This window comes from Chiloscyllium plagiosum, unplaced genomic scaffold (assembly GCF_037043375.1).
Source record: "Chiloscyllium plagiosum isolate Xiang-an unplaced genomic scaffold, Cpla_swu_hap1 HiC_scaffold_38, whole genome shotgun sequence".
Taxonomy (NCBI): domain Eukaryota; kingdom Metazoa; phylum Chordata; class Chondrichthyes; order Orectolobiformes; family Hemiscylliidae; genus Chiloscyllium; species Chiloscyllium plagiosum.
The window spans coordinates 23,801,375-23,826,925 of NW_028270176.1; the positions used below are offsets into that span (position 1 = coordinate 23,801,375).

Sequence of the window (25,551 nt, forward strand, 5' to 3'; positions counted from 1 at the left end):
TCCTGCTCCTTTGATGCTGCCTGACCTGCTGCGCTTTTCCAATAACACATTTTTCAGTTCATTTTCATGTTCACAAAAGCATTCCTCCACTTAAAAAAAACACAACTAATAAAAGTTACAATTAACACAGCCACACATTCAGAGAAGACATTGAACCTGGAAAAATATGCATCTTAATATTATACCTCTAGAAACCAGATGAGGTGAAAGCAATGGAACATTTTATGAAGGAGACTGATATAGTTCTTATGGTTAAAGGGATCAAAGAGTATGAGCACTTTGGATGTAAGTTTGCTGCTGAGCTGGAAGGTTGATTTTCAGACGTATCATTGGTGAAGTGCTGGTGTTTTGTACTGCTTCCTATTTATGTTTATTGGTTCCCTTGGGTTGGTGATGCCATTTCCTGTGTTGGTGATGTGTTCTCCTGTTTCTTTTCTCAAAGGGTGGTAGATGGGGTCCAAATCGACATGTTTGTTGATAGAGTTTCTATTGGAATTCCATGCTTCTTCGTATTCTCGGCAATGTGTCTGTTTGGCTTGTCCAGTAAAAGTGATGTCCTTCCTCCTCTGAATGTAAGGATGCTAGTGATAGTGGGTCATGTCTTTTTGTGGCTAGTTGATGTTTATTATTCCTGGTGGATAGTTTTCTGCCTGTTTTTCCAATGTAGTGTTTGTCCACATCTTCTCAAAACTCACTAGTATGACGAGGAAAGAGGAAGTGGGGATTGAGTTGGATGATCAGCAATATTGGATGTTGCACATTGGAACAGACAGGAGGGACTGAATCACCTACTCCTACTCCTATTTTCAAAGTTTCCATATTTAGCATTCACTGTCATAATGGTCAGTCAGGGCTGTACAAAAGCAATCCTGCCCCAGAGATGTGAAATAATATCTCTCAACAGGTTGATCCAAAAATATCAACACTGAATTTAATGATAGATTCAGTAAAATATTATATGTAATTTTGTCTTGATATTCATAGTGGAAAAGTGACTATGTATTTAATACCACAGTTGTCTTTGTGACTGAGTGAGTTGTATCAAGCAATTACACGTGAGAGAATTGAGAGATGCACCTGCAGAATGGAGCTGGTACCTGCTGCCGCTAACACCCTGCTCATTCTCGGCCGTGCATGTGATTAGCTTTTCGAATCCAATGAGATGAATCAGTGTTCGAGATGCCTGAAACAGGCCTGGCATAGACTCTAATATCTGAAGAGTTTCCGGTGATCTTTTTCCCACTGAGGGTCCATGTGATGTTTACTAGGGGATTGGCTCTGGATCTGCAGGTTCAACTGAGTCATTCTTGTAACTGGTACAGATTGGACCAATACTATTCCGTGTTTCCTTGCAAAATGAAGCAACAGTGATCGAATGTTGAGCCTATTAACCATGCAATCAGAATATATATATAGAAGTGCTCTTTTCAATTGACTAATTACAGGTGATAAAGAAATTCAAGTATGAAATACTTACAATAAAGGAAGAAAGCCTTTGGGCCACGAAGTCTGCACAAACCCTCTGAAAAGCATGCCACCCAGTCCCATCCCCTCACCTGCTCCCATACCTCACATTTCCTCTGCCTAATCCACTGAGCACGCGCATCCCTGAACGTGAAAGAACAACTTAGCATGGTCAATCCCCCTAATCACCACATCTCCAGGAGAAAATTGGAGCACCAAGCCGAAACCCATGTAGATATGGGGAGAATTTGAAAACTGCACGTAGTCACCCAAAGCTGGAAACAAACCCAAGTGTTGGTGCTGTGGGGCAGCAGTGCCAACCACTGAACCACCCTGAAACTCTATTTACTGACAACTTGTTTATTGAGGTTACTGGAGTTAAGTATCCAACATAATTTTAGATCCTTGTTGATCATTTGAATTTGACAAAGTTAAAAGCACACAATATTCCAACAGTCAAACAGGTCAAAATAAACTTGTTGGACTATAACCTAGTGTTGTGTGATATTTAACTTTGTCCACCTCAGTCCAACACAGGTACCTCCCAGTCATCCCAGCACTAGATTATGTTCCTTGCTTACTCGATGCAGAACACGATATTTAGATCATTTTCTGATGCCAGTGGAAAAGTTATTAACTATGGAAGGGAACAACATTCGATTCTCAGAATCTCTGCTGGTATTCAGCCAGGTCGTCCTTTTTAGCACGTTAATGTTATTCTGTGATGACATAATTGGTTATATTTACTTTACAATGTAATTGATTCTGTCAATCTCAGTTTTGAGCTGTTTCCTTTTTCAGTTGAATGGTTGTTTCACTGAAATGAAAGACTGAAGCTGTTAGCTGCCAGAATGGTTGAGTCAAGGCTCGAAACAGCTGAGACCTCTGTGGCATGCATGTTTGTCAATGCTCAGTGTTGGGACATTGTTTCCCAACTCATGACTTCCTGAATCGTGAAGGACAGGAGTGGCAGATACATGGGCATACCACACACTACAGGTTCCGCTGGATGGCACGCATCGTTCAGACATGGAAGGAGTTCGTTGCTGATGCAAAGGTGCTGGGTCAAAGTGTTGACAACCCTTCCCTACCCTCACTGTGGGTGCTACACACTCCAGGAACATCTAGGGTTCAGGAAAGCAGATTGTTCTCTCTTTTGACAGGGACATTACAAATATCCAATAAATATTGGTCCAGTTAGCAATAACCTCATCACAGGCATGGATACCCAAACAATTGTAGAGGATCTGAAATGAATGAAATACCTGCCTTGCATAGACAGATTGTTTGGAATTTTTTTTAAGAGTAGACATCTAATATATTTTTTGTTGTTAGTAATCTTCATCCTGATGTAACACTCTCCTTCATCTCTCTTCCTGATATGTTTTATTAATAATGAACATTGTTCCTTTGTCAGCTTGCCGCTCAGTGCCTGTTTTCCATTTATATTCAGAGTTACACTGTCTGAATTACTGGTTCTGTAGATAATTCTAAAACCTCCCATTAAGCAAAGAACCCAAGAATTTCTGCCACTAGTGGGTTAATGAACATATGTGATCTCTGCACTTGATCCGATCACTGCTGATATATTTTAGGCACCATTTAGAGACTGTCGGGAACTACGGACAGCTGAATAAGGAAGATAGGTTAGACTCCCAGTGAAGTCTGTAACATGAACTAAATTGAACGATTTTTATTAAGCGAGAGCCTTAATTCTGTGGAATGAATCTTCAAATATTCATCATTATATCGATAGCAATAACAACCTACAAATTTCAATAAAGGTTTTATTTGAAGAAATTAAAAGATATACTAACATATTTTCCGAATCAAATCAGAAATAACATTTTGTTTCAGTTTTTAACAAAATTAATTCTGTAAACCAACCCTTAGAGTTTGCATAAGACCTTGGCCAGGATGACAATGTGTACCAGGGAATCTTTACAGGTTAAGGGTTCAACTTCGATTCCAGTTTATTATGAGAAACAATTGATTCAATAAAAAACTGATGATAGCAAAAACCTCATGCCCAATCCTGATTGGGTGGAATTGATTGAGAAATATTCAGTTTGACTGGCTCAACATTTTTCTATTCAGAAAATGCTGCCTGAGTGAAGTCTAAATTAAATATCCGAACGTTTATCAGTAAAATCTATGGAGTATCAATGGAGCCAAGGGCACTTTTCGTGTTAACCAGGAAGCAATTCCACGATTCTGTAAGGCCCATCGAGAGATATTTGCCTTCAGTGTAAAAGTGGAGGAGGATTTCAGGAGGCTCTTTTCCTTTATTGACTTGAGTAAAACCTTTTCATGCCGAGGCTGGTGCCTGTCTGGAACGAGCTGCCAGATGAGGTGATGAAGGCTGACGCAATTACAACATGGAAAAAAACATATTAAAGAGTATATGAATAGGGAGAGTTTCGAGGGATATGGGTCAACTGCTGCCAAAAAGGGCCTAACTCAGTTTGGAGTGTCTGGATGACGCAGCTAAGTTTGACTAAAGGATCCTTTTCTGTGCTGTATAACTATAATTTCTGCAATCTAACGCTCGCCGGGATTGACCTATTATCAGGTCACTAACGCTATAAGCATTCTCTTTCGTGTTTTCCTATGAAGTTTAACAGCTGAATAATTCAAATGCAGCAAAGACTTAATATCGCAGTACTAATCTATTTTCCCAATCAAATCGGAAATAACAATAATGCAACATTAATATTCGCTTGGGAATTCAAAAGACTATATAAACGTTTTTGAACACAGTAATAATGTGTTTTGGCTTCATCACCCAGGGACAGAAGCTGCATTCGGAAAATGCAGCATTTGTTTACCACTGTTGATAAAGTATATTACATCTCTATTGCTGTTATTGCTGTCCCTGGTAAGTTTTTCTTAAACTTATTCAAAAGAAGTGGGCATCGCTGGATAGGCCAGTACTTATGGCAAAGAGGGAAAGTTTAAGAGTCAGCTACATTACTCTGGGTCTGCAGTCAAATTCAGACTGACCAGGTAAGAGTGGCAGTTTCCTTCCCTCAAGGGACTTAGTGAACCAGATGATTTTCTTTTTGCATCAATCAACAATGGATCACGGTCCATTAAACTCTACATTCCAGATTTTTGTTTTCATTGAATTTAAATCCCAGCATCTGGCATGTGTTTGAAAGGTGTGTCTCCAGTACATTACTGGAGTCTTTGAATAAATAGTCCAAGGAAAATGCCACTAGGCAATTGCCTGCTTTTAGCGGCATTTGTAAATTTGCATAATATCGTGCAGTGGAATACCATGCCACCACGCTTATATTTTTCTCGAAACATTTGCCTTTGTACAATGGGGTTCACTGTGGATCAGTTGGCACTACCAGAATCAAATATGCATTGCCAAGATTGTTGTAAGTTTTGACTTGTCATACTGTAGTTGTTTAAATTGAGTTGAGGAAATGCAAGGAAGCCTTTTCTTGTTTAACAAATCGAATCCCCGTTTATGTTTGTTGAACAATTTAGGTTTTTCATTCAAAGAATACTTTAGAGGAAGAAGCAGTGGTATGACCTAATCGGAAGAAGTTACACGAAAGCAGTGAAAACCATTCATTAACTTATCACCAGTACAAAGTGTGTATATCCAATCTTCACCATAACCCATGATTCGAAATATAGTTTCAAGAAAGTTTCATAATGTGTGGTTATAAATGTGGAAAGGAAGATCATGGCAGGATTTGTGTATTTAATAGTATCGTCCTGGAGAGTGTTGCCAAACAAAGAGACCTTGGGATGCAATTTTATATTTCATTGAAAGCGTGTTGTTCAGATAGGATAGTGAAAGAGGCGTTGGGTGCACGCGTCCTAATAGGTCAGTGCATTGAGAAAATGATTTGAGAGGTCATGTTGCAGCTATATACAACATTGGCTACATCGCTTTTGGAATACTATTTGTAATTCTGGTCTCATTGCTCTTGGAAAGATGTTGTCAAACTTGGAACAATGCAAAAAATGAATTACAAGTGTGTAGTCGGTGTTGGACAGATTAAGTTATATTCAAGAGTGTGGTGCTGGAAAAGCAGAGCAGGTCTGGCAACATCCGAGGAGCAAGAGTTTTTGGGCAAAAACCCTTCATCAGGTCGACTCTCCTGCTCCTCGGATTCTGCCTGACCTGCTCTGCTTTTCCAGCACCACACTCACGACTCGAAACTGCAGCATCTGCAGTACTCACTTTCGCCTTCTTGGAGTTATATATGAATCTGAATAGGTGTGGTTATTTTCCCTGGACTGTCACAGTCTGAGCGCCACGGATAGGGTGAATATTCAATGCATTTTCCCCAGGTGACAGAAATCCAAAGCTAGGAGCATTCGTTTATGGTAAGGGGGAAAGATTTTAAAGAGACCCAAGGGTAAACTTTTTCATGCAGAGTGTGGTGCGTATATGGCAAGGGTTACCAGAGGAATTGATGGAGGCTGGCACAATTAAAACATTTAAAAGACATTTGGATGTGTGCATTTTTAGGAAGGTTTAATGTGATTTGGGACAAATTCTGGCATGTCGGACCAGAGTAATTTAGGATATCTGTTCAGCATGGGGAAGTTGGCTGGAAAGGTCTGTTTACGTGCTATACATCTTTGTGACCCTAAGTGACTGAAAGTGATTGTTAGGCGTGTGGAGTGTAAAATAGACAATTGTTTGTATACAACGAGATTTATTCCCGTTGTGGTCTGAACTGTGGGTGGGGGGAATTGGAGCTGCTGTTTGGAGGGGTAATTAGGCAGGCTGAGAGTGTGGGTGCCATGCCCTTACTCCAGATGGCGAGAAATTTTGACTTGGAGAGTACGAGACCACCTGGGTGAGGGGATAAAGATCGACAGGACAGATATGGTGTGTGTGGAGATACAGAGAAAGGATGGAGAGTTGGCCTGTAGGGCAGAGTGTGAGCCACAAAGTGGGAACATCATGTAGAAAATATATGAAATGAGGTTTTTCTATAGAAAACCGCGAGGTGGTGTAGCCTCTCTCGTTATCTCCTCCTGGGTTCTTCTTCTCACTTCTTCACTTATACTGGTGTTGCCCATCCCATTCTCTCTCCTTCTGTCCATATGTCAGTCATTGAATGGAACAGAACCCCTACGGTGTGGAAAGAGGCCATTCAGCCCAACAAGTCCACACCTACTGAGTCCGCCACGCTATTCCTGTAACTTTGCATTTTCCATGGCTAACCTACCTAACTTATACATCTTTGGACTGTAGGAGGAAACTGGGACACCCGGAGGGAGCTCATGTAGGCGCAGGGAGAATGTGCAAACTCCGCACAGGGAGTCGCCCAATCAAAAGTGTGTTGTGAGGCTGTAAAGCTAAACATTGATCCACCGTGTCCTTTGCACTGTCCATGCCTCTGTCTGAACCACTCCCTCTCTTGGTCGTCTTTCTGGCTATATTAAAATGGGATAAATATTTATAACAAATAGAATCGTACGCCCTCTTCATGATGAAGAGTGAATATTGTTGGGGTTCTGAGCTGTGGTCAGTCAGATAAATTTTCATTTGGGATTTGTACATTAGACACACGTGTCATGGCTTCTCAAATAGATTAGATTACTTACAGTGTGGAAACAGGCCCTTCGGCCCAACAAGTCCACACCGACCCGCCGAAGCGCAACCCACCCATACCCCTACATTTACCCCTTACCTAACACTACGGGCAATTTAGCATGGCCAATTCACCTGACCTGCACATCTTTGGACTGTGGGAGGAAACCGGAGCACCCGGAGGAAACCCACACAGACACGGGGAGAACGTGCAAACTCCACACAGTCAGTCGCCTGAGGCGGGAATTGAACCCGGGTCTCTGGCGCTGTGAGGCAGCAGTGCTAACCACTGTGCCACCGTGCCGCCCACAAATAGTGGGGCTCGATGATCAAACCAAACTGAGTTGGGCAAAATGTTAGATATGAAATCCACATCGGAAGTCTAACCTGTTTGTAAATGCTTTGAAGTGCTGCAGTGTGTCGCAGACTGGAGTCAAAGCAATAGAGCAGCATTTACACGTTTTGTGAGGTTGAACTGGAACTATTGTAACACACGTTGGCAGAGGCTAATTAGTTAAATAAATCTTGTTATTATGGGCATGTGAAGGATACACCGATTCTTGGGCCATTTTTTAAGTTGGTGACATAGAAGACGTCTGTGACTCATTTCCCAGAGCAATGGCTCAGTGAGTGACCCCCAAGCTGTGGTCTGATGTGGACAATCGCTGATGTATAATTGCCATCGAATGGGCAACGCTCGTTGGGTTTTCCACTGAGTTCTTCAGAACTGAATCCAAAATGATGTGACAGCTTTTACTGACTTGGTTTAAGATCTACATTCTCACTTACCTCTGTGTTCAATGGATGGTGTGTCAAATTGGCTGCAGAAGCAATAACAACTGTGTCTCTTTTCTTCTTCCTGAAAAATGACAAAAATTGTTAAAGATTTTCAGAAAGATGCTTTTAAAAAAGTAATATAATGTGCACAATAATCAATAGAAGTGAGTCCTTCAGAGGTTTGGCATTCTGTGTGCACCATCAGCTTTGTTAAGCCAGGAAAACAAAATCTTAAACATAATTATTCTAATTTTTTCTGTGGCTCAGAGAAGTAATGGATCAGCAATTGACCTGTGCTATGCCCACAAGCGGGCGTAATCTTTTATCAATCCACTCTTGTGAGCAGTTAGGAACATAAATTGTTGTGGTCAAGTTATATCATAGGATCCACACTGTGTAGAAACTGGCCATTCGACCAACAAAGTCCACACAGATACTCCAAAGACCTTCAGACCCACCCCTATCCCCTACACTACATTTCACGTGCCCAATGTCCCCAAACTGTACATTCTTGGACAGGATAGGCAATGTACTACGGCCAATGCATCTAACAACTTTGGGTGGTGGGTGGAAACATGAGCACCTGGTAGAAACCCACGCAGACCTGAGGTGAACGTCAAACTCCACACAATCACCCAAGGTTGCAATCGAAACTGGATTCTGGGTGTTGTGAGACAGCAGTGCTAACTACTGAGCCGCCGTGCCACCCTATCTGGCTGAGTCACCCCCTCTGGGCTAGTGGATTCTACATTGAAGTCCCGCCTGTGCCTAGAGTTTAGGACAATGTACCTGAACAGATTGATTAATCTTGCAACCTGTACACCCAGAAATTTAATTCTTTATGGGGCTCCTATAATTGATCTTTGGAGCAGAAAGCTGGGGGCTCAAGTCCTCTCTGCTGAGAAGTATAACAATAGGTTGATGAGAAATATTGAGAAATAGCCACTCCCCTATTTAATTTCCTCCATTGTAATTCTCAACTCAGTTGCCATATGAGACTCTCAGAATAAAGCTTCTTAACTGAGACTTCCACATATGCGGTCATCTGATGCAATCAACCCGAAGGGCAGACGATGATACCTGAGTTTATACATACCTGACAATAGCACATACCTCAGCACTTTCACTGCAATCAGAATCAAAGTGATAATGGCCAAAGCTGTTCCTACAATGATGACAACTATCCAGCGAAGCCTTCCTAGGTATATTCAGAAAAAAACAGTACTGTAAAATTACAACTTAGTAATGGCATAACAATTACCTGAATGAAAGTATGCCTTCCTATATATTGACATAAAAATGTATAGTTAAAGTCACTCTGAAGATGGACAAGAAATCCTGAGATTGTAGACAATACTTTGGAGATATGCAATGTATTACTTTCCCAATTTCAATGATTTCCCATTGGAATCCTGGTAGAATGCATATCTAAACCTTACATTTTGGATTGATATATAGTCTCAGTAATGCTGAGCTTGACAACCCACATACATTGAAGGAGAACAGAAACATTGAATTCACGGAAATGGACCCGACAGTCGCAACTCCATCTTGCCAATATGTCACTTCAGATCCACAGTCACATGTCTACCTCACTTCACTTCTGAAATTGGAGAAAGCGAGGACTGCGGATGCTGGAAAGTCAGAGCCGAAAAGTGTCAAGCTGTAAAAGTACAGCAGGTCAGGTAACATTCAAGGAGCAAGAGAGTCGATATTTCGGTCCCTTCATTAGGAATATGAAGGAGAAGGTTGCAGAGAGACAAATAAGGGTGTTGCCTGGGGGGAAGGTAGGTGGGAAGGTGATAGGTAAATGCAGGTGGGAAGTAATTGTGATACGTTGGAGTGGCGGGTGGACTGGATAGGTAGGAAGGATGATGGGCAGTTAGGGCAGGTCAAGAGGACGGTGTTCCAAGAGGAGGATTGGATCTGTAATAAGATGGGGAGAAGGGAGATTCGCACACTGGAGAAATCAATGTTGATGCCATGTGGAAGATGAGGCGTTCTTCCTCTATTTGGCATATGGCTTTGATTTGGTGATGGATGAGGCCCAAAACTTGCATGTACAGGGACAGGTCAACGGGGTTGTTTGCTGTGTGCATCCCTGATGTTAGCTGACCAACTCCACGAGTTGACATTCTGTCTCTCCTATGTAGACGAGACTAGATCGAATGCAAGAGATGGAATGGATGAGATGGGTGTGCAGGAAAATCTCCACTGAGTTGAAAAGATCTTCAGGTCTTTGGGCAGAGGTATGGGGGGAGATGTGGGCGCAGGTTTTACACCTCTTGTGGTAGCAAGGGAAGGTGGCAGGTGTGGAGGATGGTTGGTGGACAGAGCCGTGGACCTATTGAGGGAGTCATGAAGGAATTGTCTCTGCAGAGTATAGATATTGGTGGGAAGGGAAAGATGTCTTTGGTGGTACAGTCTGAATGAAGATGGTGGAAATGGCAGAGGATAACACGCATTATCCAGAGATTTTTGGGTGGAAGATGAGCACCCAGGGTTTTCTAACTTATTGCACTTGGAGGGGTGGGGTTAAAGTGTGGAGGTGTGGGAAATGGAGGAGTTGAGCTCGTGGGAGAGGAAACTGTGGTACTTGAAGTAGGAGAACATATTGGATGTCCTGCAGTGGCATTGCTCCTCCTGGGAGGCTTAATGACAGAGGAGGAGGAATTGGGAGTAAGGGTTTGTGTTTTTTATTGAAGGCGGCATGGGAAGAGGTGTAGTCCAGGTAGCTGTGGGCATTGGTCCAATTGAAATAAATGTCCGTGGTGAGTTGGTCAACGGAGACTGAGATGAAGAGGTACGGAAAGGAGAGGCAGGTATCGGAGATGGCCTGTGTGAACTAGCAGTCAGGTAGAAGGTGTTAATTTGATGAACTGTTCAACGTACTTGTGGGAGCATGAGGTGACGTGGATATAATCATCAATGCAGCAGATGAAAAGATGGGGGATCTTGCCAGTGTAACTGCAGATGATGGACTGTTCCACATATCCTACGAAGAGGTAGGCATAGCTGAGGGCCCATGTGGATTCTCATGGCTACCCCTCTGTTCTGGATGAGGTGGGAGGATTGGAAGGAGCCATTGTTGCTGGTGAAGGGCCAGTTCCACCAATCGAATGACTGTATCAGTGTAAGGGGACTGGTTGGGACTTTGCTTCCCAAGTAGACCAGTAGGGGTCGCTCCCTTCAGTTTAAGCAGTTAGATTCAGTTAGGCATGGGTGTAACAGCTGCTGATTATGAAGGGAGACTGGACTCTCTGGGAGTACAGTCACTGGACTTGAGAAGCACCTGATGATGGAAGGGGAGCGGATCTCATAAAAATATTTAAAATTGTAACAGGGCAAGACAAGGCAAATGCAGGAGAGTCCAGAACCTGGTGAGGGTGGGGGTTCATCACTTAAGAGTACAACGTAGTCTACTTAGGCCTGAAATGAGGAGACATTTCCTCACCCAGAGAGTGGTGAGTCTGTGAAATTTCTGCAAGAGAAATGATTGAGGGCAAAACTTTGCATGCTTTCAAGAAGGGGTTGGATATTGCTCTTAGGGCTTAAGGGATCGACTGATATTGGTAGAATGTCCGAGGGGACTGAGTAACCTCTCTCTCAGCGGATAGGCATTCTTTGGAACACCCTTCCCAGCGGGCAGTTGGCGTGGGCCAACGAATAAATTAAAAGATTTGGTATGCTTTTGCTCAATAAAAGAGACACAGTTGAGGGAATAGACAGGCACAATTGTGCAATTCAGTCCAGAACCAGAATGAATGTGGTCTTATTAAATGGTGCGGGAGGGTCGATGGGCCAATTGGCCTACTCCTGCTTGCATTCATTAAACCAACTGAATGACAGCCAGTAACATGTTCTGTAACATTGAGAGGAGATTCTGACATCAAAGAGAACCAAGCTAATATTATTATCCTGGTCATTTCAATTTTAGTGTTCTCCCACTTCATATAAATTCATTTTGACGACAACTAGTAAACGTTACAAGTAACACAGCCACATGTTCAGAGAAAACATTAAACTGGGTATGTTATATATCTTTTGTATCTTCAGAAAGAAGATGAGGCCAAAACATTGAATGATTTTTTTTTCCTGAAGGAGACAGACATAGTTCTTCTGGTAAAAGGGATCAGAGAGTATCAGGAGAAAGCGAGAACAAGGGACTGAGTTGGATGGTCAGCAGTTATCATATTGCTTGTTTGAATAGACTGGAGCGGTGAAATTGTCTATTCCTCTACGTTTCTTTGTTTGGCATTCACTATCATAGTGGTCAGTCGGGGCTGGACATAGGCATATCTGCCCCAGAGGTGTGAATAACATCTCTCAACAGATTGATTAGAAAATAGAATCACTGAATTTGATCGTGGATTCAATAAAGCATTATGCATAATTTTAGTTTGCTGTGCTTAGTGGAAAAGAGACTACGGAATTAATATTATAGTTTACTTCATGAAGGAGTAAGCTGTCTCTAAGAATTACATGTAAGAACGTTCAGAGATGTACCTGTTGAATGGAGATGGTACCAGCTGACACTTACACCCTGCTCATTCTCTGCCATGCATGAGACTAGGTTTCCGAATCCAGTTAGGTGAATCAGTGTCAGGGAGCTCTGAAATAGGCCATGATTAACTGTCCAGGAATGGATTGTAATATCTGAAGAGTTTCTGGTGATCTCTCTCCCACTGATGGTCCATGTGATGTTTACTGGGGGATTGGCTCTGACTCTACAGGTACAAGTGAGGCCAATCTTGACATCAGTGCAGGTCGGACCAGATACTATTATAGGTGTTCCTATTAATGGGAAGAACAGTTTCAAATGATAAGCCTTTTAATCGTACAGTTGTAACATTTACAATGAAGAGCTCTTTTTACTGACAAACTACAGAAGATGGTGGAATTAAATTATGGAATACTGACAGTGCAGAAAGAGGCCATTTGGCACATCAAGTCTGCACCAACTCTCCAAAAGCCATTCCACATAGTCCCATCCCCTCACTCTCTCCCATAGTTAACCCACTTAGCCTGCACGTGTCTGAACACGACAGAGCAATTAAGCATGGCAAATCCACTTAGTATACACATCTTCAGCAAGAATCTCAAGCAGCCAAAGGAAACTCACACAGACATGAGGAAAATGTGCATACTTCGCACAGCAACCCAAGATTGGAATCAAACTCAGGTCTTTGGCACTGAGAGGCAACAGTGCCAACCACTGAAACTGTGCCAACTTATTCATTGATAGCAATTTACTTATCAAGTTTGTTCAAGTGAAATGTCCCGGATAATTTCAGATCCTTGTAGATCAGTCGAATTTCAGGCCAGCATCAGAAGCATAAGTTTACGTTGCCAGCTAACCTGGCACAGAACATTATGTTTAAATCAGTTTCTCAGCCAACGGAAGAATCAGACAACGGAAGGAAGAACCATTTCTCCCTTAGAAACTCTACTGGTATTCAGACTGTGATGCCTGTTCAGCATTTGAACGTTGCATCATTGGCATCATTGGCATTCTAACTTCAAAGCAGAATTGTATTTGGGCAATCACAGTTTTGAGTTGCTCCCTTTTTCAGTTGAGCTCTTACTTCACTGAAATGAAAAAGTGAATCCTGGCATGCTTGAGTCAAGTGGAGAGCAGATGCCTAGACACTGTATACGGGTGTCATATAGTAAGTGACTGCAAATTGGTGAGAACCACGTGAAATGCAAGTTTGACATTGAATGAATAGCATAAATATAATGTTGTACTTACATTGGCCATGCAGCACGGTGACCTTTGTGGCATTTTGTTTCATTTTCAAGGGAAAAAAAAATTGTTATGTACACATTTTATGAGTAAAGTGCACCTTTGGAAAATGATATCAGTCTCAGCAGAAAGAATATTTGCAATGATAGAGTTAGTTGTCTGAGTAATGGAGTAACTATCTGCAGCAATTAAATTTCAGGGCATGTGTTATGGAACAGGCCAGATATCCTCAAAATATTATAAGAAGGTAGCCTAGACTCTAACATTTCTTATTTTAAATGCACATGTGATGCAGATATCCCAGGTCTGATGCAGCGAAACCCTCAGCTTTAAGCAAAATATAACTTATTTAAACGCTGTAGTTAAAACATGAACACAAGAATACAAAATTTAAAATAACTATTGGAAAACTTAACTGACTCAATTTGATAACTTAACTAAGGGGTTGTTCCAATTCCCATACCTTCCTATAAACATACTCATAGGCAAAAGTTAAATTTAAACAATGTTACCCAAAGGCAGGAGAGATTTAAGAGAGAGAAGCCAGTCACAAATCATCTGCTGAAGCATGGAACCTTTTTGCACTGTAGCAGCTTCTGCTGCAGCTACCAGCAGCTTCTCTGCTACAACTAAACCAAACAAGTTAAAAAGTTCGAACGGGGAGAATTGGCCGTCTCGCCAGCGATTGTTAAAGTATCCAGACATATTGGCACCTCTGCTTTTACGACCTCTCTTGAAAAAAACCCTAAGGACAAATTAACTCTGTTCGAGTGACTGCATTGTCACAAATTTCAGAAGCATAAGTTTCAATGCCAAAAGGCAGAAAGATTTGAAAATTTCGCCGTGAACTGATACGTGGCAAGAAGGAATTGACTGACACGAAGGCCGGGCAATTCTGATAAGAGATAATCTAACCATTGCCTTTTAGCAATCAATGGCATTACCATGATTAAATTATCAATATTCAACATTCCGGGGTTACCATTGACCAGATATTATACGAGGCTTACCAGAAAAATACAGAGACTGCAAGGGCAGTCAAGAGTTGGGAACACTGCAGCGGGTAAATCATCTACTGACTTAATAAATCCAATCCGCCATGTACAAGGCTCAAGTCAGGAGTGTAATGGAATATTCCTACTTGTCTGGACAAGGGCAGTTCCAACAGCACTAATGAGGCTTGACACGATTCAGGATGAAGAAGCCTGCTTAATTGGCACCACATCCAAAAAGAACGTTTCCCTCTACCACCAACACTTAGTAGCAGCAATGTGCACCATCTTTGACATGCACTGCAATAATCCTCAAAGCTGCATTAGCACCATCCAAACCCATGACCATTACCAACTAGAAGACCAACAGAGCAGTTTCATGGGAACAACGTTGCCTGCAAGTCTCCCTACAACATCCTCACGATCCGGACTTGGCAATATATTGCCATTACTTCAGTTTTGCTGAGTAAAATATGTCAAAATCCCTCCTGAATGGCATTCTGACTACTCACAGCACATAGGCTGCAAGTGTTAAAGAAGGCAACTCACCACCACTATCTCAAGTGTAATTAGGGATGATCAAAAAATAATAGCCCGACCAGCGGCACCCACATTCCACAGATAAATTAAATATAAGGTTTGGATGCACCTGTTGAATTGAGTTGGTATTTTCTGACACTAACGCCATTCTCACTCTCTACCTTACACATAGTCAGCTCTTCAGATCCATTTAGGTGAGTCAGTGTTAGAAAGCTCTAAAATAGAACATTATTCTTTGTCCAGGAATAGACTCTAAAATCTAAAGTGTTCCGGGTGATGTTTTGCCCATTTGTATTCCATGTGATGGTTACTGGAGGTTTTGCTCTCACGATGCATGTACAAGAAGCCTCTTTCTTGGTATTGGTGCATTTTGGACCTTATACTACGTAGGCATCATCTAACAAAAAAGGAACAGATTCTCGCTATCATTGTTGCAATCATCCACATGTATTCTTCCATTGTGGAGTGTATTCTACTTAACTAACTGGAGAAATTCAAGAAATTATCACTGCTAACAATTTAAACACCAAGACATAATGGCAGTGGTGATCACCATCAATAGTGTGCTGTTGTCAAGCCAAAGTGAAGAATTATATGATGTTAGGCCTACTATAACTTGCAATCCCATTGGTTCTTGAATATGCTGCTCCAAAAGAAAATCTCAAAATATTTTAAGAACATCTCTTTGTCCATCTATCATTAGTAGTCGATACATGAAATCCTCCGTGATTATCTTTCTGACTAGCTCTCAGATTTCTTTAATCATGTCCGAGCGTACCATGCACCCACAGTTAAGGGGGCTGCACACGAATACCATACATACTTTTTGCATTTTATCACTACATACAGATACCAAAATCTGTTTCCACATCTTGATTTTATGAACTTAGGTCATGCTTTCTTCTTGGGAAAATGTCATAATTGGTTAACAAAGACACCCAATAGACTTTCTTCTAGATTCCTGTCATTCCTGAATGTCCTGAATTTTTCACGGTTCATGTTCCAAATAATGTCATCATGGAGCTATGTCTCTGCGAAAGCTACTAGATCATACTGATTCATTTATCCTCGCGCTCTCAGATCATCTGCTTTATTTCAGATGTGATCTTCAGTCGGATGCACAGTCTACAGCTTCATCCTTTTTTTGTCTTAATAACTTCTAATCTTATCTGTTGTTTTAATCTTAAATTTATACTCTTCCTGGCACTTCTTTTTATCATTTCTTTGTATTTTGCCTTAACTCGCTCTTTGATTTAACACATCATTCCAAAGTTGATATTTTCTCTCCCTATTCTGTTTTAAATCCTCTATACTTTCCTAACTAGCACACAGTAAGAACACTCGACCCAATCAGTTCAGATGGAGTCTGTCCCATTGGTACAGATTCCAGTTTCTTTATTTCTGGTGACGGTACCCTTAAAACCGGCACACGCTTGTCTCATGTCAGTCTTTCTGTCACGGGTATCATTCTCTTCTTCGACCTGTGGAAATTTGTGTGAAGCTGATGCAATAATGCAGAAACTGTGACTTTTGAGGTCCTGCCAGTTAATATGCTGTCGAGCTCCTCACAATAGCTTTGCAGAACATTTTTCTTTGCACTGCCCCTCTTACTGGTACCTAAACCGGCAATCAAGCATAGATTCTCCTCCATCCTAGGAAAGCTTCTGGTGAGTCATAAGCTAATATCCCAAACCATCGTAGAAAGCAGCCGTCTGGACTGATGTTCATTGCTGTGGGCGAAGGAAGTTATAGAGCCATGAACAATAGAAGAATCATGGAGCAGAATAAGGCCATTTGGCCCATCATTTCTGTAGCACATCTCCAAATTAGCAATGTGACATGGTGCAATACTCTTGCCTCTTCCCCATACCCTTGTGTGTTGTTTCTACTTAAATAATTATCTAACTCCATCTTGAAGGTTTCAGTTTAACTTGCTGATGTCAAACAACCTCAAAATTCTATATTACCCCCAAAACCACTGCATTCCTATTTACTGAGAATCGTTTTCCCCACCCCACCACACATTTTGCTTGAATAATGCTCTTTATTGCAGTCCTTTTGTCATTTATCTGAACGATCCCACTCTTATTGAGGCAACTTGAAATGCTCTCATGTGTGGTCAATTGCAAATGGTGAGAATCCTGTGTTCCTGTCCTTTGGCTCCTCTTACCTGCCTCACTTGTAGTCATAGTCACAGTCAAAGTCTCTTGTTCCTGAATAATCAGTGTTGCTGAACAAAGAAACCTTGGAGTGCAGTTTCATAGTTCCTTGAGAGTGGACTCACAGGTAGATAAAATAGTGAAGAAGGCGTTTTTTATGCTTTGCTTTATTAGATATGGCTTTGACTTTAGGAGTTGCCCGGTCGTGTTCTGGCTGTACAGGATATTAGTTCCATCATTTCTGGTCTCCCTCCTATCGAAAGGATGCTGTTGAAACGTGAAAGGTTTTAGAAGAGATTTACAAGTGTGTTTCCAAGGTTGGAGGATTTGTGCTACAGGGAGAGGCTGAATAGTTTGCGACTGTTTTCCCTGGCGCGTGAGAGGCTGAGGGGTAATCTTATAGCGGTTTATAAAATCATGAGGGGCATGGATAAGGTAAATAGACAAGGTCTTTTGCCTGGGGTGGGAGAGTCCAGAACCAGGTTTAGGGTGAGAGGGGAAAAATTTTAAAGTGACCTAAGGGGTAACTTTTATTCATTCAGAGGGTGGTGCATGTATGGAATGAGCTGCCAGAGGAAGTGGTGGAGGCTGGTACTATTAAAATATTTAAAGGCATCTGGATGGGTATGTGAGTAGGAAGCACTTAAAGGGATATGGGCCAACTACTGGCATCGGGAAATACATTAGGTTAGGATATCTGTTCAGCATGGACGAGCTGAACCAAAATGGTCTGTTTCTATGCTGTACATTTCAATGGCTTTTAACTCTCATGACCAAATCAGATGCCCCAAAATTTAAGAGATGTGCATACCTCCTGCTACTGTAAATCCAGATGAATCTTGGATACACACACCAACAGGTTTAGGGTCAACTTCTTCACTGCTACTATTAGACTGCTGAATTGACTATTGTAAATTCAAATAATTTTGATGTGGCTTTGCACACCCTTGTGCAGGGGTAACCTTGCATGGCGCGTTGTGTCTAAGCATCCTGTGATCTGAATATCCTTGTTGGCTATGGCCTGCCTGTACCAGTTGCAAAACAGAACATTTCACTGTACTTAAGTATATGTGACTACAATAAAGCAAATCAAATTAATTCAAATCAAACAATGTTTCCATCCTCCTGATGTATCACAGTGTTTTCAGTTCATATAATATGAGTGGAAGGTTTTTGAAATCCATATGTAAATTTAAGACGGGTTTGCTCTGGACAAACTGACATTTAGGAACTCCCACGTGCTGCAGCTGTGATCCATTACCATTCCTACCGTCCTTATTATGTTCTTAAAAACAACACAATTGCTTTATATATTCAGTGTGTTGTTATATTACATATCAACCTTACTAAAAAATCGTGGACTATGTCGAAATTTAGGGATGGAAGAAGCCTGGTCACTTAAAAGACTCTCAGCAAATAAGCAGCTATATCATCATAGCAGACAAACATTCAAATCTTGTGGCTGGAAATGTTTAGGCTAAAGCAAAACCAAAAGAACACCTCTTTCCCTTATTTCTCAATACTCACTTACACGCTTAACTATCAAAATCTATAAAAGTTGTAGTCATAGAGTCATAGACTCCTACAGCACAGAGACAGGCCCTTTGGCCCATCTCGCTCATGCATCCATACCATCCATCCACGCTAATCCTATTTCCCTGCAGTTGGCCCATATCCTTCTTAACATTTCCCATCCATGTAGTTGTCTAATTGCCTTTTAAATGCTGTTCATGCACTCAACCCAACCACTATGTAAACAAAGGTGCTGGACCCATTGATGTTTAATATCTATATCAATGATTTGGATGAGAATGTGCAAGGCTTGCAGATGACACTAAAATAGGAGGAATCGTGGGCAGTTACGCAGTTATCAAAAATTGCAGCTAGACTTTGATCAGCCTGGGAAGTGGGCTGAGAAATGGCAACTGGAGTTTAATATATATAAGTGTGAGGCCTTGCATTTTGTTAAGTCAAATCAAGGCAGGAGTGTCACGGTGAATGGTAGGATCTTAAGGAGTGTAGTCGAAGAGAAGATTCTTGGAAGTCAGGTGCATTGTTCTCTGAAAGTAGAATCACAGGTAGACAGGGTACTGAAGAAGCCTTTAGGCACAATGGCCTTCATTAATCATGACATTGAGTATAGAAGTTGGGAAGTTACGCTGTAGTCATGCAGGACATTGGTGAGTCCGTACTTGGAGTACTGTGTTCAGTTTTAGTCACCTTGCTCTAAGCAGGATGATATTAAACTGGAAATTTACAAGGATGATTCCAGGATACAAGGATCTAAGTTATAGGGAGAGGTTGGACAAGCTAAAACTTTCTTTAGAGCACAGGGGGAGGGTGTGTGTGTGTGTTGGGGGGTGGGTGGGTGTTGGTATCTTGCTGAAGTGTGTAAGATAAGACTTGGTTAGGATGACTGCACTCAGTGCTTTTCCCAGTGTTGGGGAATCCAGGACTGGAGGGCATCAGTATAAAGTTGGAGGGGAAAGAATCAAAGGGAACCTGAGAGTCAACATGTTTTGACACAGAGAATGACATGCATACAGAATGAGTTGCCAGCAAAAGTGTTTGGGGCAGGTACATTAACAACATTTCAAAGGCATCTGGACAAACACATGGACAGGAAAGGCTTAGAAGGACATAGGCCAAGTGCAAGGAAATGGGATTAATGTGGATGGATATGATGGTTAGCATGGACCACTTTGGCCCAAAGAGCCTAATTCCATGCTGTAAGGACTCTCCATGTCTCTACGTCTTGAAATGATCCATCTGACATTATTGCTTTCAGTTTCAAACGGCGAGTAAAACGAGAAACCTTATTTGATTTTAAGTCATGAACATGTCGATTTATAAACCAAAAACTGAACCAAAAAGATAACAAAGTGGTATGTTTTTATTTCAGTTAAATGCCTTGACCAATCAAAATGCATTTTATATTTTCAACCAATCCTGGCAATTAACTGTGAGCCAACACTAACTGGTGCATTTTATAAGACAACACCACTATCTAGCAACCTCCATTTAGCAGCTAATTAGCACTTTCTATCAGACAGTTTAATAGTTGGTAACCATTCTAAAATTGGTATTCAAGATCTTTTGGCAATTTGACCTGATTTGTGAAAGACTGACGTCTGAACAAATGTTCTGAAGAGGCTCGCTGGATAAGAAATCTTAGTCTGCTTTCTCTCCACAGTTGCCGAGATACCTGCTGGGTTTTCACAGCAATTTTTGGAAATACCCAGTTATTTCGATTTCTTTTTGAACAGATGTTTTGTTTTAAGCAAACCTGATGTTTTGCACGAAGAAATCAATATGAAGAAACAAACCTTGTGGAAAAAAATCATCATAATCACTGGCTTTGCCACTATGAACACAGATGCGTTAATGATGAGATTAAATGTCTGCAGTAATTCAAATGTAAAACATTTTGAGAGTACCTGTTGAACTGAGTTCGTAGCTGCTGATGCTAATGCCCAGCTTGTTCTCTGTGATGCATGATATCAGTGTTTCCGATCCTGTTGGGTGAGTCACTGTCAGCGAGCTCTGACGTAACCCATTGTTCATCATCCAGGAATGGACCATAAAATCTGAAGTGTTTTTTGTGAGGTTTCTGCCACTGACATTCCATCTGATGCTTGATGGGGGATTGGCTCTGACTCTACAGATACAAGACAACCCACTTTTCTCCCTAATGCAGTTCAGACCTGATACAAGTCTGGGTTTATCTAAAACAATGCAAAAAAGAGAATTCCATTTATTATTCTTTTAATCCTGCACGTGTGAAGTCAGGAATTTGTCTACACATGTGGCAGGAGTATTTGCATTGCAATTTCAACATTGTTGTGGACCAGATCAAGCCAGCAGAAAATATATTAAGACAATAATCTAGCCCTAACATTTATTATTTTACAGGTAAATAAAAGGCTTTGCATTTCAGATGAAATTTGATCGTTCAAATTAGTCGACTTTAAGTAAACCACACGTTATTTTTACACTACAGTTAAAATATAAACAATATAAAAAGTGGAAAAGAGTCAGATTAATTGTAACTCTGTAGAAGTGCTTAACAAAATGGTGTATATGTTCACTACAACTAATTAACTATTTCAATATCGTAAAATTCCATAAACATCACCCTTGCCAAAGGCAACTTCAGCAAAATGGATTTTTTCACATACAATTCCAACTATGGGAAGAAAACCCCACCTTTTCACTGTAACAGAGAGAGAATAAGAGTTTCCACATCTACATTCAAGATCCCAACAACTGCTACTGAAAATTAAAACTACAAGTCCTGGTCCTGAGGGAGCCTGGGCCAATACTGTTTGTATTGTTCCAACTTTAAAAAAAAAGACCCCAAGGCCCCACAATGTCTTTCCTTTATTGGCTTTGGTCAGAATGTATAGTACTTCTACAATCTTCATTCATAAAAACACACACGGCAAAATACGCCTCTTGAAGCCATAGTATCATCATCACATTTATCTGTTGAGGCAAATGCGTGATAATTTTCAATCAATTAAGACCTATGTGAAACAGGAGATGCATATATCACTGCAGCTTCCAGCTCACTGTCCTCTCTAAGAGGACACAGAACTGTTGTGGTGAATTATTTCACAAAATAGTTTCAAGAGCCTTAAAGTCCAGGCCAACAATCATTTATCGAGCCAAAGTTGGACAGTCCACCTGAGAAAAAAATCTGAGGTAACACTGTTAACTGCATAAGGATGCATCAGATATTTTTAAATTGCATATCATGTACACTGTACACTATTACTTAAATTCCAAGATGGGTTGGCAGAGACAAATACGTTGTATTTCACTCATTCCAAAAACAAAGCGCCTGGGATCCCTGTTCTCACCACTCCCTATCTTCCCACGTGCCAGTTTATCTCCTCTCTGAAGGCTGCACTAGACTACATCTCATTGTTTTACCTTTCTCTGTGTGGTAGACAGTAATATCCCCCTTCCATTTCCAAATCTGGTTAATGCTGATTAAGCGATGTTGCATTTTTGTCAAAGGTGGACACGCAAATTTATGTTTAGGTAATGTTCTGACATCAAGTGTAAATGATGCGTGAGATTATATATGGGGGGAAAAGTGTGAATTCACCGATGTAATTTCATTGCCGAATGGGAATGTACATAATTTCATTGGTAAGAATTTGCTGAGCAGTAATTAATAGATTTCAAAGAGATCGGCCTTTTGTTGCTCAAATCATCATGCTTGATCGACTTGTTGTAGTCATTTGACTAACATTACCTTTCATTCACTATCAGAACAGCAGATTGGAAGGAGTCAAATAGCAGTTTGGAAATGTTCACTTTTCCAGGCAAGCTGAACCAAAAAGACAGAATCTGAAACTGTTTCCTGATCAGATGGCTAAGTAAAACAGAAAAGTAGTTACCTACATTTCACATCCAGTCTAAGAGTTTCTTGAGCGACCACCACTCCACCAGGCTCTGTAAGTTTACAGAACAGGATCCGTCCGTGATGATCAGTGGATGGAGTGAAGGAGAAAGTTGATAAAACAGAAGAGGAGTTCTTGAATTTGTTTAAAATTTCAGACTTTGACTGAATTGGAGTTATCTCTGGATCTTGTATCCATTTCAGGTCAAAATCACAAGTTGAACACCTGTGAGTGACTGAACAGTTCAGATGCGCTGGTTGTCCAGCAATGAATTGCCCAGAGACTGCGATTTGAGGTTTCTCTGTCAATGGAAATGAAGAAAAATTGCACAATCAGAGATTCCAGTATCTATATTCAGGAGGGATGTATGAACAATGACAAATAAATGCATGACGGCATTTTCTTCTTGATCTCTGCTACAGTCTAAGATTCCTGAGTTACAGATTTATTAAGAACATGCTTGGGTTTTATTATTCGCTGTTCCCTTCTCTTTTGATCGTGATGGCTTATTTACAATGTTGACCATTAAATATCCTGGGTTAGGTGGTAGAATTTGACGTTTACGGACATTTCCTGGCCAGCACGGAGTGTAAATTAGTTGGGGGCAATACACACCGTAAGAGGACAATTACCTCCTTTTCACAATAAGTAATTATGCCCCAGTATGTTTCCTCTACCCAGAATATCTCACTCCAAAATGCATTTTCCTTTTCTTCATCTTGTGAGTGTCGTAGTAACACTGAACAAAGCATTCCAATGGCTGTTTTGAAAATTGCAATGCCCTTTGCGCAATCAGCTAAGGCCAGAAGCAGCCTCTCGGTCTGCACTGAGGATGTCCCTGGCCAAACATATCTCCATTGACCAGCACAATACAAGCACAAGTGAGAGTCGAAAAATTAGTGCAGTGAGCAAGTGGGAACCTAGGTAGTGAATGTTGGGCCCATTTCTAAGATATTTGTATCATCTATAGCCAAAGATGAGGACCAGAAGACTGGAGGTTGGCTAATGTGGTATCATTATTTAATGAACGTTTGTAAGAAAAAGCCAGGGAACTATAGACCAGTGAATCTGACGTCAGTGGTGGGCAATGTTTTTGGAGGGTATTCTTAATGACAGGATTTAAATGACTTTCGAAAGGCCAGAACTGAGTACAGAGATTCAACCTGGCTTTGTGCATGGAAACGTGTGTCTCAACGACATGACTGAGTTTCTGAAAAAGTGACAGAGAAGATTGTTGAAGGCAGAACGGGAAGCTTGTCTATATAGACGTCCATAAAGTATTTGACAAGGTTTTGCACGGTAGACTGGCCAGCAAGTTTGGATAATATGGAATTCAGTGGGTGCTCACCAATGGGAAACTGTGGAAGCCATTTTCTTGGTCATGACTTCCCTCGCAGTTAAGAAATCATTTTGATGAAGTGCCCCTCACCCCGCAGAAGAACAGTACTAGCATGTGTCCCGCAGTCTCCTGCACATTGCTTAGTTCCTCTCTCTCTATGAGGTAATGGTAAAATTTAGCTTATCTGTTCAAGGCGCCACAAGTTGCCTGCTCAATGTTTCCCCATTGTGATGTATTGCTGGAGCATGTCGCTCAGTTGCTTAAGGTGCTCAGCCCCATTAATTAGTTTACAATGTAATGCCAATGTGTGTTGTTCCTCTCATTGAGGATCTCTGTTAACAGCCTGTTAGGTAATAACTCTCAATCCTGTGCACTTGAGGAATGTGCAGCATCAAGTGGGGCTGACCCAGAGACCCTGATTAACTTGTAATTAATGGTTAGCCTGTGACTTGCCCAGGTCTTGTTTCCTGTAAAAGCTTGTAACTTTCTGCTGTACTTCAGAGTTCTACAGAGCCACTGTTAGCACGGCGGGTCCCCCATGATGCATCGTGTAATAATCTAGTCAATGCTCAAGGTCTCCCTCCAGAGATTTTTCTTCAGCTGATACAGAATTGGTTTGAAGGTAGGAGACAGACAATAGTGGTGGAGGGTTATTTTTTGGAATGGAGGTCTGTAACCAGACGTGTGCCACAAGGATCAACACTGGAACATTGGCTCCCAACCTATGACCTCAAGTATTGTGAAGGAGTGACAGATATATGGGGACATCAGCAACTATAAGTTTCCTTCGAACGTACTCACCACCCAGAGGGAGATTGCCAATGAATCAAAGGCACTGGCTCAAGGTATTAATAACCCCTCCCTAACTTCACTCTGGATACACTGAGATCCAGGAGCTGTCACGGTCAGGAAGCAGCGTGCTCCCTTTTTGACAGAGAAATTATGAATATTCAACTAATGTTGCTGTAGTCAGCAATGACCACATAATATGCAAGGGTACAACAATGCATTGTACAAGCTGGAAATGAAAATCAAACCTACCTAGTACAGAGAGAGAGACAGGAATATTGTTAGAGTAAGCATCTAATGCAGTCCCATTATTTGTAATCTTCACCCTGATGTAATACTCTCCTTCATCTTTCTCCTTAATGTGTTTTATTATTAATGAACATTGTTTCATTGTCAGGTTCCCCTTCAGTTCTGTTCTGCATTCATATTCAGGGTTAATATTGGTTGGATCTTCAGTACTGTAGATAACGCTAACCCCTCGGGTTCCTTGTTTGGAACCTCCCTTTAACCACAGTATTTGTGGAGTTCTGCCACCATCAGGATAATCAAACATACACGGGATTTCTGCACTTGACCTGATCACTGCATACACATTCCAAGGAAGCTTCAAAGACCATCGTGAACTGTGGACAGCTGAATAAGAAAAATGAGTTAGACTTCCAGTGAACTCTGTAACGAGAACCAAAACAACTTATTCCATTAATTCAAAGTCAAATGAGTACTGTGAACTCAATATTCAAACATCCACTATGATATAGATATCAT

General features: G+C 41.2%; 1 protein-coding gene and 1 pseudogene across 1 annotated transcript; both read right to left on the minus strand.

Moving 5' to 3' along the window:
* LOC148139315 (uncharacterized) overlaps positions 1–2,968 on the minus strand; it is a 47,301-nt pseudogene extending 44,333 nt beyond the window's left edge.
* Positions 2,969–3,269: 301 nt separating this feature from the next.
* On the minus strand, positions 3,270–25,177 carry LOC148139318 (sialic acid-binding Ig-like lectin 5). Its single transcript, XM_087980839.1, has 7 exons — positions 25,039–25,177; positions 22,660–22,959; positions 20,685–20,972; positions 12,317–12,604; positions 8,924–9,008; positions 7,823–7,892; positions 3,270–3,826 (listed from the first exon to the last, which is right to left on the minus strand). Exons 1-7 carry the CDS (start codon positions 25,175–25,177, stop codon positions 3,773–3,775), a joined length of 1,224 nt encoding a protein of 407 aa, XP_087836965.1. The 3' UTR covers positions 3,270–3,772.
* Positions 25,178–25,551: the final 374 nt, after the last annotated feature.

Excerpts from the sequence above, each read along its gene's own strand:
- LOC148139318 (XM_087980839.1), bottom strand. The coding sequence starts at position 25,177 with ATGAAACAATGTTCATTAATAATAAAACACATTAAGGAGAAAGATGAA. Across the intron at positions 20,973-22,659 it reads TCTTAGACTGGATGTGAAAT|ATAAACCCAGACTTGTATCA; the intron begins GTAGGTAACTAC and ends GCATTGTTTTAG. Across the intron at positions 12,605-20,684 it reads CTACGAACTCAGTTCAACAG|GAACACCTATAATAGTATCT; the intron begins GTACTCTCAAAA and ends TCCCATTAATAG.